The following is a 14,130-nucleotide window of genomic DNA, read 5'->3' as shown; positions in this document are numbered from 1 at the left end:
TCCGTCATGACTGGTCAAATCTGAGTGAGTAGGGTTGCGACCTGGAGCAGGGGCTCATAGAATCTATCCGGTTTTGGGGGGAGGGTGGTTTGGTGGTCAGGAACCTCCTGAGATGGGTGGGGGCTGTAACAATCAGCCATACCTAACTCTGTTTTAGCTTTCAGCACAAGCTCTTCTATTCCTCCGCCCCACAAAGGCAAAAAATAGTGACAAGAAACAAAAGTGATAGTCCTGAACTGGACTGGTACTGCAGTTCCTCTGCCACCACGGAGCTCAAGGCCATCCCTTAGCCTCAGGGGGGACCACAGGGCCTTCCTGCCCTCTTGCAGCCTTCCACTGCTGCTCAGGAAAGTGTTTGTCTCTCTTGTGCCCCCTCCACTCACAGATCTGGGTCCTTACTAATATCTTCCAAGTGGGAATCAGAGCCAGTCATTAAAACTGCTGTTTGGCTGTATCAGCTGGTTCCCAACACCAGCCTGATGGATTCTCCTTAGGCCAGGGCTTGTTGCTCCCCGACTCTGCAAGCCCTTAAAGGGGCAGACAGTGCTGTGCAAGTTCACACTTGTTAATCTGGCCTGATTTTATTGGGTACTTGCTGAGAAGACTTAACCCAAGAAAACAATGGTGTTGGTTCAAGTACAGTTTGGAAGCTACATCACTCATGTGTTTGTGTTGTGACAAATAGTCTGATATTTACTGTTAATGTCAATAAGCATTGTCAATATAGCAAATAAATAGTTTCCAGAGTCTAAGCGTTAGACATAAACAAAAGAGATTTAAGCAAAACAGACTAAATTCATCCTTGGTGTAACTCCACTAAAGTCAATGAATTTACAAAAAGGGTGAATTTGGCCCAGAAATTTAGAACCATAGTTAGAGACCTAGCCACAAAGTAAACAAAGACAATAACAGATCTATGGAGAATGTATTTATCTTCCCTAATGAAAAGTCCTACAGAATTTAATGGTTTCAGAGTAGTAGCCGTGTTAGTCTGTACCAGCAAAAAAACCTGAGGAGTACTTGTGGCATCTTAGGGACTAACAAATTTATAATTTAATGGAAAATTATCACCTATTATACTTTTTTAACCATTCTATAGAATTCAAATACTCTACAGGGCCTGGTTTTCTCACAGTCAGCAGTAGGGGCAGAACCAGGCCTACAGAAAGAATATTTTTCTTTTTGAAATTATGTAGGCTTTGAAATAATATCTGTAGAACCCTATCACATTTCTACAGAACCTAGTGATTTAAAAATTTCACCTCTATTAAATTCTATAACACTTTTCCGTAACATTGAAGCAAATCATTGAATTTGTCATACAAGAGTTAGGATTAATTGAAACTAATGGGTCTGATTTTGTAATCCTTACTCAGGAGAACCACTTGTTGATATCAATGCATAGCCGTGGATCCAAGTTAAGAAGAATTTTCACTTAAAACTTTGTGCCAGAGTTTTAAATGCCCATGGGTATTATGGTGCCTAGATGCTTTTGAAAATCCCACTAAGTGTCTAAATACCTTTCAAAGCCTGGCCATTTGTCTATATTAGAGAGAGTTAAACCCAGATCCCTTGCAAATTATATATTGACCTCTTGTGTTATGCAGCATGGATCATTTTGAAGCACTTACCAGATTAAATACAGATAACAGACCACCTATCATTGAGCCATAAAGGTCAATTGCTTTTTCTAAATCAGGACTCAGTAGTTCTGCTTAAAAACAGATTGCATAGGCACTACCTGTAATTTAAATACTAACAACATAATTACTGGTAGTAATTCTACACTGAGGGAAAGCCCTTGGTGCATTCAGTACTATGAACATTTACATATTGATTTGTCTTTAAAAAAAAAAAAAGTGAAAGGAAAACAAGAACAAGGGGAAGGACCTTGAAATCACTTTCACATTCAAGCAAGATCAGTGTGTCTTTAAGATATTTTGCTGTGTGTAATGTGAGTTCTGGTACAAGAGTCCTTCCAGAATCAATGTAAGTGTTAGGCTAGAGAGCTACATGGTAATATGCATGCTTAATGTACACACTGATGATGCATAATGAGTTACTTAAAGTTTGTGAAATGTGTTAGTTTGATAAATGAATTGCCAACATTATTCTGTTGACACACAGACGCAGAGATCAAGGTGGGCTTGGCTAATAAACAGACGGAAAATGTATCTCACACATTTGCTCCATGCCTGAAAAACAAGCCATTTAGAAGAAGACATCTGGATGTACAAACACTGAGCACAGCAGCATTCAGAGCCCAGGAAAACATGGAGCCATAGCTTGGCGTCTAGTTGCTAAGCAACCTACTTCATACATTCAAAACACAGTTGTAAAAGTTGGATCCTCATGTCAACTGCTGCTTCTTCTCATTGAAAAACAAAACTCTGTGTGTGGGGGGAATCTTTCTTTGAGGTTAAAAAAACCTATTTTCTAAGAGCTGTACCTCTTCTGCTTGTTGATCCTTTAACCCTTTTTCATGTTTACATTCTGAGGTCTAACTGAGATTCATTTTGAACCTTCCAACACCATCAGATAAAAGCGGTATGGATCTCAGCACATTCCCTTCAAAAACAGTCCAGGAATGCACATAGTAAGAAAATACCTCTGTTTTTTCTCATTAAGACAAATATACCTATGATGCAACCTCCATGAGCTTAAAATACAGGGCCAGATCCTCAGCTGATGTAAATCAGTGCAGCAATTCATTAAGTTGAATTGAGCTATGCTGATTTACGTCAGCTGAGGATATGTCAAATAATTAATTGTGTCAAAAACTATATACCAAGCAAACTGCAGCCAATGATTTTTCTTGGAACATATTTCCGTTTGTTTGGTAATAGTGCAAACTATTTTTCCATATGAAGGCTAATGTGTCCTATGAATGTTATTACTATAATCACTAAGATCAAACTGAGACTGCAGAAATTGTGATATTTTGCTCTTTGCTGTGATATTTTCATCTAAAATAAATGTTTAGGATCAGATTCTACCACCTGTAGTCCCTTTGAAGCCTAACTCACAGAGTAAGATATTATGCAATGCAGTCCAATTGTTAGCGATCATCTCAAAGTTTAGGGCCACAATCTGCCATCCTTATTTGTGTGAAGCATGATTAGTCCTATTGAAATCGACAGAAGTACTTACAGAGACATGTGAGAGTGACAGAATTTGGCCCAGAATCGCCATTCAATATTGATGTCTATAATCAAAAACGAAAGCAGTTTGATACAATCAAGCTAGCTTCCTCTCCTTCAGATTGTAATTAGCAAGGTGACTGTTTTAAAATGAGATCTGATATAGCTTTTAACAAACAGAATGGATGGGTTTGAACTGCCACAAGAAAGCGCCTGCTGTACAAGTTTGGGATGACAGAGACGGAGCCTAATATTTCAAGTATTTACAGCTACAAAAGTAAGAGAGTCTTTTTTCTTTCCCTTTCCTCTTGAGCACCTCCTTCCAGAAACCATCCAAAGAATCCTTTTTGGCAGCCTCCTGTGATGCAGCAAAGCAAGAGAAGTCAAACTAACAGAAAGTCCTGCAGTTTTTTATTATTTTCTTACTGAGGAAAGAAAAAATATAACTGAACGGGATATTCTTACAGTAGATCATTGCCTAAACTATACCACATGTCCACAGGAGCAGTGCCCCTTAACTATGTATGGCAATGCAATTAAGGCACTGATGCAGAGTTTTGCATGGATGAGAATTGTGGTATCTGGCCTTTAATTGATTAGGAGACCAATTTTTCACTATATGGATAGCAAGGTACTACATGCTCCTCCACAAACTGAGTTGAACTGAGCTAGTGTGGCTTCGTTTATGCGTCTTATATTTAAGTCCTAGTTTTGTACCACAAGTTCTGTATTCCTCCAGGCCTAATGCCATTTTTCTGTCATGCTGGGAATACCATGTTAAATTACAGCAGCTAAGCAGGGAAGTCATGTGCTCCTTAAGGTGTTATCTACCAATTCATTCTGTTTTCCTAATCTCAATCGGTCAAATTCATTCTTGGATTAATTTGGTCTAATGGGTGTTGTCAGTTCTTTACTGTGACTACACATAAATGATGGAAGATGCACTACTGTTAACAAGGAAATGTGAAACAGACTATGACAGCAACGTAATTTCTCAAGTGGAGATGAATTTGCTGATCTTGGTCTAGTCCAGGGATCGGCAACCTTTGGCACGCGGCCCATCAGGGAAATCCGCTGGTGGGCCGGGCCAGTTTGTTTACCTGCCGCGTCTGCCGGTTCAGCCGATCGCAGCTCTCACTGGCTGCGTTTTGCTGCTCCAGGCCAATGGGGGCTGCGGAAAGGGGCGTGGGCCAAGGGATGTGCTGGCCGCCGTTTCCAGCAGCCCCCATTGGCCTGGATTTCCCTGATGGGCCGCATGCCAAAGGTTGCCGATCCCCGGTCTCGTCTCTAGTAGCCATGTGTCCAGATTATACAAATTAACACCGGCCCTAAACACTTGCAGTCTCTATCCAAGAGTAGCCCAACTCTGGACTAAACATGGGGTGCTGCCGGCCAGGGAGGCAGTGCATCAGCAGATGCGCCAGAGAAACTTGCAAAGCACCTGCACTCATTACACCTCAGTTTAGATAGCACCACTCATAAAGTTTGGAGGGTTTGTTTTGCTTTGTTTTTTTAATCATCATGATTCTGTGGTGTTGTCAACTAAGCAACTAGTTAGGAAATGAGGTAGGATCCCACACAGCTGGGGTTTGCAATCAGCTTTGTTGCTGTCCAGCGCAGTGACCTACACACCAACAGAAGCGAGGGTCAGACACCTACCCTGCAGACTGGAGGACTCTAAAGGTGGCTGTAAAAGAAAGGGGAACAACGGAGGAGGAAGGAAAATCAGGCCAGCCAAGAAAGGAGGGTAATTAACCACTGAAACAATTGACCAAGCGCCATGGTGGCTTCTCCATCACTGACAATTTTGAAATCAAGATTGGAAGTTTTTCTAAAAGAGATGCTTATCGTGGGGACATTCTCTAGCCTGTGCTCTATAGGAGGTCAGACAAGATGATCACAACGGTCCCATCTGGCCTTGGAATCTATGACTCTAGAGACCACTGTCCCATTGTGCGGAGCCCTGGTTGGGCTGGGCAAGGGGTGCCAGGGCCGCAGGCCACCTACCTCCCGGGTGAAGAGGATAGCGGCGTCGTAGTGCTCCTCGTGCCCGTCCTCCAGCGGGTTGTGCTGGTGCTGCCACTTGCAGAAGTTCTTCAGGGTGGTGGCCGCGTTCTTGTTGACCTCTAGCCCCTTCTCCTTGTCACCCAGCACCACCACCTTCACCACGGCCAGCCGGATGGGGTTCTCGATGCTGGCGTGCCCGTAGAGCCGGGAGGCGATGGTGGCCAGGGTCAGCAGGTAGTGCTGCAGGCCCTTGCCGTACTTCTTGGCCATGGAGCCGTCGGCCACCAGCAGCAGCTCCACCTGGCGGGCTCTGGAGATGGAGCGCCTGCTCCTGCGCCCGGCGCCCGGCGGGCGAAAGGGCCCCGGGGCCAGCTGGGGCTGGGCGGGGCGCTCCTGGCCCCCCCGCAGCCCGCCTTTGCCCTCCAGCGGCGGGGCCTGGCCGGAGCCGCGCGTCTCGCAGCTGGGGCGCAAAGGCACCGTCTGGAAGCTGAATTGGTCCTTGCGGAAGAGGTGCGGGATCGGGGCGGAGCCGGGCCCATAGACCCGCCGCGGGGCCGCCCCCTTGGCCCGGCGCAAGGGCTTCACCGTGTAGCGGGCGTGTTTGACCGCGAAGTAGCCATCCAGCCCCCCGCAGAGGTTGAATACGGCCAGGGACTGGGAGCTGCCGTCCACCGTGCCCCGGTAATAGCAGTGAGCCCAGCCGCGGGGGTGCTGCACAGGGGCCTGCGGACCCACCAGCTCGTCCCTCTCCAGATCCAAGAGGAACCTGCTGCCCCCCGCGTAGAGGAGGTAGCCCACCTTGCCTCCCCCGGAATAGATCTGGTCAATGTTCTGCACCGGGCCGCTGGTCCGGGGCAGCTGCTGGGGGCCAGGCTGACGGGACGCTGCTGCTGCTGCTGCTGCCGCCGCCCCGGCAGGCGGCTGGGTTTTATCATCAGCAGGTGCTGCTGTTGTTGCTGTTGGAGATCCGGTCTTGGCAGCGGCAAAGTGCAACTCCGCAGCCAGCAGCAGGGAAAGAATCTTCAGGACCATATTTGTCTCTCTTTAAAAAAAAAAAAAAAAAGGTCACCCGGTGGAGATCAACAGCGGAGCTTAAGAGGGGGGGAAAAATCCTCCCAAGCTTGAAGCAAGTGTGAGTGGGAGGAAGGGGGAAAAAAATGTCAACAAAGGCAGCTCGCGTGTGAACTTTTGCGTTTGTCTGCAGGGAAGAGTCGGGAGCACATGGAAGGAGAGCGCCACAATCCTAAAACAACTGCTGCCCAGGAGGCGAAGAAGGGAGGCTCACACCCGGCGAGCGGAGAAGTTTGAGCACTTTCCGCTCTTCTGCCACTTCTCTCGTGGAGTCACTGCACCATCCTCCTCAGCAGAGGCCGGGGGATCCGCTACAGATCGGCCCTTTCAGCAGCAAGTGCCTCGCCTTCCTTTGCCCCCTTTTGTTTGAAGAGAGGAGAAGAAACACACACGCCAAAAAAGGCTCGATCGTCTCCGGTGAGATGGTTAAAATAATAATAATGATAATAATAATGCCCTGGATTTTGTAAAACAGCTTCTCCCTTTCTAATGCGGGTTGTTATCCCCAGTCTGTCGATGTGAACAAGAGGAGAAGGGAGAGAAATGTGAAGATGAGAGGAGGTGGAACAATGAATTTATAGCGGAATGCCATCCTGCAATGGCAATTTCAACAATTCGTCACTGCAGGCTGCCTCTTAAAGGGAGAGCTTCAAAACCACCACTCCCACACTTCCTTCTCATTTAATCAGACACAGAGAGAAACTGGTGGGGGGGGGGAGAAAGAGAGAGGGACTGAGGGGGGAGGAGAAAAGGAGAGAGAGAGAGAGAGAGAGAGAGAGGGACTGAGACAGGAAGGCAGGAGAGAGAGGAAGGAGCGAGGGGAGGAGAGAGGGACCGGGAGAAAATGTTTAAGAAAAACACAAGATTTCCTTTGAATCATTTAAAGCCACAGTGTCGCCTGGAACTGTTTGATATTTCACAACTGATCGGGGTTGACTAAGCTTTGCTTACCTCATGTCCCGCAAGGTTCCTTCCCTACCTTATTGTTATTTGTGTATTTTTTTTTAAGTGGATGAGACAGTTTTATGCCTTTTTTTTTAATGGGGATAGGAAGTTGTTGGGGCTTTTAGAAGTGATCCTTTCCACAGAGGGCTGTAAAGCACATGATATCACTTGGCTGGGGTTGTGCAACCAGCAAAAAGGATGAGTTGCTCTGTTTAACGGGAAAAAGAATTAGCAAGCCGGTGTTTTACAGTGACTTACTGCTTCCTGTATTTACTGCAGGGACACAGATCGCTGCAGGAGGTTTTCTATGACATTTGACTTTAGAAGTTGGGGAGATTCATGCCTCTCTTCTCAGGGCAGAAGCTGCCACATTTACCGGGTTAGAAGAAAATGCAAAAAATTTCCTCCCTTTGTCTGTATGACTGTGATTCTTCTGCACACACGCCTGTCATTATTTCAAGCAAACTGTCATTTAGTCTGGGTGGGCTGTAATTTCCCTCAATTCCCAGGGAGGAGACAGGGTGGGGAAGAGTTAACACTTACTTTAACCTTTGGAATGCTCTCAGATACTTAGATCATCCCCCCACTTCCACACACACAATACACACATTTACTTTTTCCATCTGATCACAACATGTAAAGCTATCCATACCCAGGTGAATTGTCTGATAAACAGTACAACAGTTCCTTAGAAGGGAAGGAAGAATCACTGCCCTGGTCTACACTACGAGTTTAGGTCGAATTTAGCAGCATAAGATTGATTTAACCTGCACCCGTCCACACCACAAAGCCATTTTTGTCAACTTAAAGGGCTCTTAAAATCAATTTCTGTACTCCTCCCCGACAAGGGGATTAGCGCTGATATCGACATCACTGGGTCGAATTTGGGATAGTGTGGATGCAATTTGACGGTATTGGCCTCCGGGAGCTATCCCAGAGTGCTCCATTGTGGCCGCTCTGGACAGCACTTTCAACTCAGATGCACTAGCCAGGTACAGAGGAAAAGCCCCGGGAACTTTTGAATTTCATTTCCTGTTTGGCCAGCGTGGTGAGCTCATCAGCAGAGGTGACCACGCAGAGCTCATCAGCACAGGTGACCATGGAGTCCCAGAATCGCAAACGAGCTCCAGCATGGACCGAACAGGAGGTACTGGATCTGATCGTTGTATGGGGAGACGAATCCGTGCTATCAGAACTCCGTTCCAAAAGATGAAATGCCAAAATATTTGAAAAAAATCTCCAAGGGCATGATGGACAGAGGCTATAACAGGGACCCGCAGCAGTACCGCATGAAAATTAAGGAGCTGAGGCAAGCCTACCAAAAAACCAAAGAGGCAAACGGTCGCTCCGGGTCAGAGCCCCAGACATGCCGCTTTTATGATGAGCTGCATGCAATTCTAGGATGTGCCCCTACCACTACCCCACTCCTGTCCGTGGACACCTGCAAGGGGGGAGTCTCATGCAACAGGGATAAGGATCTGGGGGACGAGGAGGAGGAGGAGGATAGCGCACAACAGGCAAGTGGAGAAACCGTTCTCCCCGACAGCCAGGAACTGTTTATCACCCTGGAGCCAATACCCTCCCAAGCCTCCCAAGGCAGGCTCCCGGACCATGAAGCCGGAGAAGGCACCTCTGGTGAGTGTACCTTTGTAAATATAATACATGGTTTAAAAGCAAGCATGTTTAATGATTAATTTGCCCTGAAGACTTGGGATTCATTCATGGCCAGTACAGCTACTGGAGAAGTCTGTTAACGTGTCTGGAGATGGAGCGGAAATCTTCCAAGGACATTATTAAGGGGACATTCAGAGGTGGCTGTTCCTGCTAGTCTGTTTGCCTGAGGCTGAAAAGAAATCATCCCCCCTTTTAGCCACGCCAGGGGGTGGGGGGCCTGTTCACGCTGAGCTGTTCACGTTTCGCTGGCAGAGATCTTCCCTGATACTAGTCACGTGGTGGGAGGAGGGGTGAAGTGATCATCCCAGAGAATTGGGTGGGGGGGGCTTACCATGGCTGCCTGCAAGCTGCAAGAATCCCGCAAGGTTCCTTCCCTACCTTATTGTTATTTGTGTATTTTTTTTAAGTGGGTGAGACAGTTTTATGCCTTTTTTTTTAATGGGGATAGGAAGTTGTTGGGGCTTTTAGAAGTGATCCTTTCCACAGAGGGCTGTAAAGCACATGATATCACTTGGTTGGGGGTGTGCAACCAGCAAATTACAATGGGAATATTGGTTTTGCTGAGGTCTGAGCGAGTCAGTAAACTGCACCAGCACACTTTTAAATGTCCAAATGCACATGCTACCACCATTCTGCACTTGCTCAGCCTATAGTTGAAGAGCTCCTTACTACTGTCCAGGGTGCCTGTGTATGGCTTCATGAGCCATGGCATTAAGGGGTAGGCTGGGTCTCCAAGGATAACTATAGGTATTTCATCATCCCCAACAGTTATTTTCCGGTCTGGGAAGTAAGTCGCTTCCTGCAGAGGTTCAAACAGATCAGAGTTCCTGAAGATGCGAGTGTCATGTACCTTTCCCGACCATCCCACGTTGATGTTGGTGAAACGTCCCTTGTGATCCACCAGTGCTTGCAGCACCATTGAAAAACTACCCCTTGTGGTTTATGTATTGGCTGCCAAGGTGGTCCGGTCCCAAGATAGGGATATGCGTTCCGTCTAGCACTCCACCACAGTTAGGGAATCCCATTGCAGAAAAGCCATTCACTATGACCTGCACGTTTCCCAGAGTCACTACCCTTGATAGCAGCAGCTCAGTGATTGCGTTGGCTTCTTGGATCACAGCAGCCCCCACAGTAGATTTGCTCACTCCAAATTGATTCCCGACTGACCGGTAGCTGTCTGGCGTTGCAAGCTTCCAGAAGGCTATCACCACTCGCTTGTGAACTGTGAGGGCTGCTCTCATCTTGGTATTCTTGCGCTTCAGGGCAGGGGAAAGCAAGTCACAAAGATCCATGAAAGTGCCCTTACGCATGGAAAAGTTTTGCAGCCACTGGGAATCATCCCAGACCTGCAACACTATGTGGTCCCACCAGTCTGTTCTTGTTTCCTGGGCCCAGAATTGGCATTCCATGGCATGAGCCTGCACCATTGCCACCAGGATGTCCAAATTGCCAGGGCCCGTACTTTGAGAGACGTCTGTGTCCATGTCCTCATCACTCTCGTCACTGTGCTGCTGTTGCCTCCTTGCCTGCTTTTGCAGGTTCTGGTTCTGCACATACTGCAGAATAATGCGCAAGGTGTTTACAATGCTCATAACTGCTGCGGTGATCTGAGCAGGCTCCATGCTTGCCGTGGTATGGAGTCTGCAGGAGAGCAGAGTTGCAGCGGAAGCGGTGGCTGATGACGGATGCCATGAGAATAGATATTTATAGAGCATGACGAGAGGACCTGCGAGGTGGATTCATGAGAGCAGGAGAGCAGAGTTGCAGCGGAAGCGGTGGAGGATGACGGTTAGCACCGCACACATTTCCCAAGGAAGAACACACGTACCCGGGAGTCCATGACAGACAACATGGAGAAATCCACTATTGAGACAATAGCAGCAGAGCAGAGTTGCAACGGAAGTGGTGGATGACGACGGTTGGCAGTCCTACTGCACCGGCTGCTGAAAGCAGTATGGCATCCGCACGGAAAAAAGGTGCGAAACGATTGTCTGCCATTGCTTTCATGGAGGAAGGGGCGACTCACGACATGTACCCAAAACCACCGGCGACAATGTTTTTGCCCCATCAGGCATTGGAAGCTTAACCCAGAATTCCAATGGGCAGCGGAGACTGTGGCATAGCTACCACATTGCACCGCACCGTAAGTCGATGCTAGCCATGGTAGTGAGGACGCACTCCAGCGACTTAATGCGCTTAGTGTGGACATACGCAATCGACTGTATAAAATTGATTTCTAAAAACTGACTTCTATAATATCGACCTAATTTCGTAGTGTAGACATACCCACTATAAGGCAGGCCTCAGAGAATCATAGAAAACTACAAATGGAAGGGACCTCAAGAGGTCATCTAGTCCGCCTCCCTTTGTTGAAGCAGGATTAAGTACACCTTGACTGTCCCTCGTGGATGTTCATCTAACCTGTTCCACTTGAAGAAAAGGAGGGCACCCAGGCATAGGAGGGCATTGCTTCTGCTGTTCCCATTCACCTACCTGAGAGAAGGTCAAATCACACAACTTTCATTTGCAGTAACTCAAAGATAAATCATTGCTTGAAGCAAAGGAGTCTAGTATGATGCATTTGGTGTGTGTCCTTTGAGGTTCTCCAGAAAAGGACAGATTGCATCAGGTGATTTACAAGGGTTCCAAGAGCCCATGCCACTTAGCTTTCCATGCAGGTTAGGACATCTATGTGTCATCTCACATAAGTGTTTAACTTTACGTACTTCAAATAGTCCATGGAAGTTAATGGAACTACTCACAGGAATTATATTTAAGCATGTGTAAATTCTTGCAGGATCAGGACCATATTATCAGGCAATTAAAAGAATGTCAGATTAGGGTTTGAATTCAGCATTCCTGGAGACTCCTTAAAGAACAGAATACTTTTTTAGATAACCATCTAGACCGCATGTTAACATTTGTAAACCATTTACAACACAAATATTGCCATATAAGTGCTAAGTAATATAATTCCTTAGAATTATATCCCTAGTCTTAAATTATATCATTCAATGATTATGCCAGGATGAGAGTTCACAAATGAAAGTTTGCATCTGTTCATTTCTCTATGCAATCCTTTGTTTTTCTGAAGATACTAGTACTTGGATTCAATAGTTAATTTCTCTGAGACCTGGTACTGCTTATTCCCTGTTACAGTAATTTGCGAGCATCAGAAATTGTTGGCAATGAAAGGCTACATTATTAGAGCCCTGCATGGATACAAAACTTGTATCTGCATCTGATCCACAAAAATGATCACCTGATATCCGCATCTGCGGAAGCCAATATCTGTGGATATAAAGTGGATAGCCACCGATTTCCAGAGCTTTAGATATAAAATTTGGATCTGCATCCATCTGCAAAAATGGTGGTGGATATCTGCATCCACAGATGTGGTTATCTGTGAATATCTACGGATTTGCAGAGCTATATACGTTATGCTTCAGGAATGACTCATCGTTTGAAGTTTCTTGAGCTACTTCCCAGAGCTGGTCAATATTTTCTGAATTTTGTAATTTTATGAAAAGTCAACATTTTCATGGTTTTCCCACCTTTCAATTTGACCAGCCGCAGAATTGATAGAAATTTTTACAATTTTTGACATTAAAAAAGGGGGGGCGGGGAAGAGAGGAAGATTTTGAGAAAATATTCACAATTTCCTTCCTCCCCTTTTTTGAACATCTTGCATTATTGATTTTAGTCATGAGTAGGCCTAGTTACCCTCAATGAAGTCTTTTCTTATTTACTTTAGTAGGAGCTGGAACGGGCCCTTGGAAAACATTTAGCACCGGTCTGAACCAGCAAAATACCTTTGAAAGATGGGCTAATGACAAGATGGATGATAAAAAAGTAGCTTGAATAACCAATGCAGAACTCTTATTAATAGTGTGAGTTCTCAATGAAAGGAAATACAGAACTGAAGAGACCAATGTAATGTTCTTCTACATTGTAATATAATTCCAACGGCCTTATTATAGCCTAGGAAAAAGAGAAAAATGTTAAAATGATTATTCAGATTGGCTTGTGTTATTGCTTATCCATTCTGTTGCCCTAGATTGTCTTATAGCTAGAGAAACTCCCCCAAATTTTATCATATAGAAGACACCATTTCCCCAGAAAGGATCTAGATTCTTTAGAAATACTTGGGCTTATAACATACTATTCCATGAAAACAGTATTGGAGAGCTCTACAATTTACATTTCAGAATTGTAATAATTCAGCACTGTGACAACTGAAAGCTAGTTCAATTATGGCTTCTATTCTCAGAATTTTCAAGTCTGTAAATCACTTAAGATAGTCTTCTTTTCCTCTATATTTTGCTTTCTTAGCCCCTTTTACTCTTACAGCGTTCCCTTTAAACTAGAGAGCCTGGGAGCACATCTCAAGTTGTGGATAGCACTAAATCCTTGTCAAACAGTTTTGACCTGGAAATCACAGGACTGACCTTTCCCAACTGAAAGATACAAGGCCACAAATCCTCAATTAGATCTAAAGCACAATTTAAGTAGTTAAATACTTTAGAGCAATTTCAGCACTGGTTTAAACAGACCCAGTCCTATTGACTATAGAGCAGCAGGAGGAGCTGCTTACATCAAGGTTGTATCTCACCCTTTGTCTGTTGACCAAGAAAAAGCTTAGAATTCTTCTGGTAAATTTGTACCAGTAGCATGGGATTTCTGATTAAAGGGGTTTTGCTGCATGGGAGATATGTCTCCATGAAGTAACAAACCACAGCAGTAAGGTATTTTCTCCTATCATTGAACAACTTAGGCTGCCTATATTTTTTGAGAGGACATTTAGATGTTTAGTTTCAGAGATTCCAAGATCAGAAGGGACCACTATGATCATCTAATCTGACCTCCTATATAACACAGGCCATAGAACTTCCCCCCAAATAATTCCTAGATCATATCCTTTAGAAAAAAACATTGCATCTTGATTTTAAAATTGTCATCGATGGAGAATCTACCACAACCCTTAGAAAATGTTGATATGATGTTAATCCGTTTAGCTGCTCTTCCCTCAGAAGTCGTTCTATAAAATGTCCGTCTTATTTTCTCACTTTTTAGGTTTTCAATCTTATTAACAGAGATGGGCCTGAATAAAAACCATGGACCTGAAGTACCAAAAATAATTTACCATTAGTCTGTATATATTTTATTGTATTTATATCTCCAATGGGTCGTTTTTAATCTAAGACTGGTGGCAAATCTGTTTTTATGTTAATCAAGTGTAGGATATTAGTCCCATTTGTTTCTCGTCTTCACATATTCATATTAAACTCATAGC

General features: G+C 45.1%; 2 protein-coding genes across 3 annotated transcripts in view; one reads left to right on the top strand and one right to left on the bottom strand.

Annotated features, from left to right (window-relative positions):
* ADAMTS5 (ADAM metallopeptidase with thrombospondin type 1 motif 5) overlaps positions 1-6,905 on the bottom strand; it is a 39,029-nt gene extending 32,124 nt beyond the window's left edge. The window contains exon 1 of the mRNA XM_074971129.1: positions 5,148-6,905. Within this exon, the coding sequence (XP_074827230.1) occupies positions 5,148-6,179 (1,032 nt within the window). The 5' untranslated portion in view covers positions 6,180-6,905. The remainder of the gene's footprint in view (positions 1-5,147) is intronic.
* LOC141998375 (uncharacterized) overlaps positions 5,679-14,130 on the top strand; it is a 137,375-nt gene continuing 128,923 nt past the window's right edge. The window contains exons 1-3 of one of the 2 annotated variants that reach the window (XM_074971139.1): positions 5,679-5,936; positions 6,352-6,635; positions 7,443-8,798. In XM_074971139.1, the coding sequence (XP_074827240.1) occupies positions 8,378-8,798 (421 nt within the window). In that variant the 5' untranslated portion in view covers positions 5,679-5,936; positions 6,352-6,635; positions 7,443-8,377. The other variant, XR_012641828.1, reaches the window with a different exon arrangement.

This window comes from Natator depressus, chromosome 1, assembly GCF_965152275.1.
Source record: "Natator depressus isolate rNatDep1 chromosome 1, rNatDep2.hap1, whole genome shotgun sequence".
Classification (NCBI taxonomy): Eukaryota; Metazoa; Chordata; order Testudines; family Cheloniidae; genus Natator; species Natator depressus.
The sequence above is the reverse complement of the archived record's forward strand: the minus strand, read 5'-3'. Positions and strand labels throughout refer to the sequence as shown.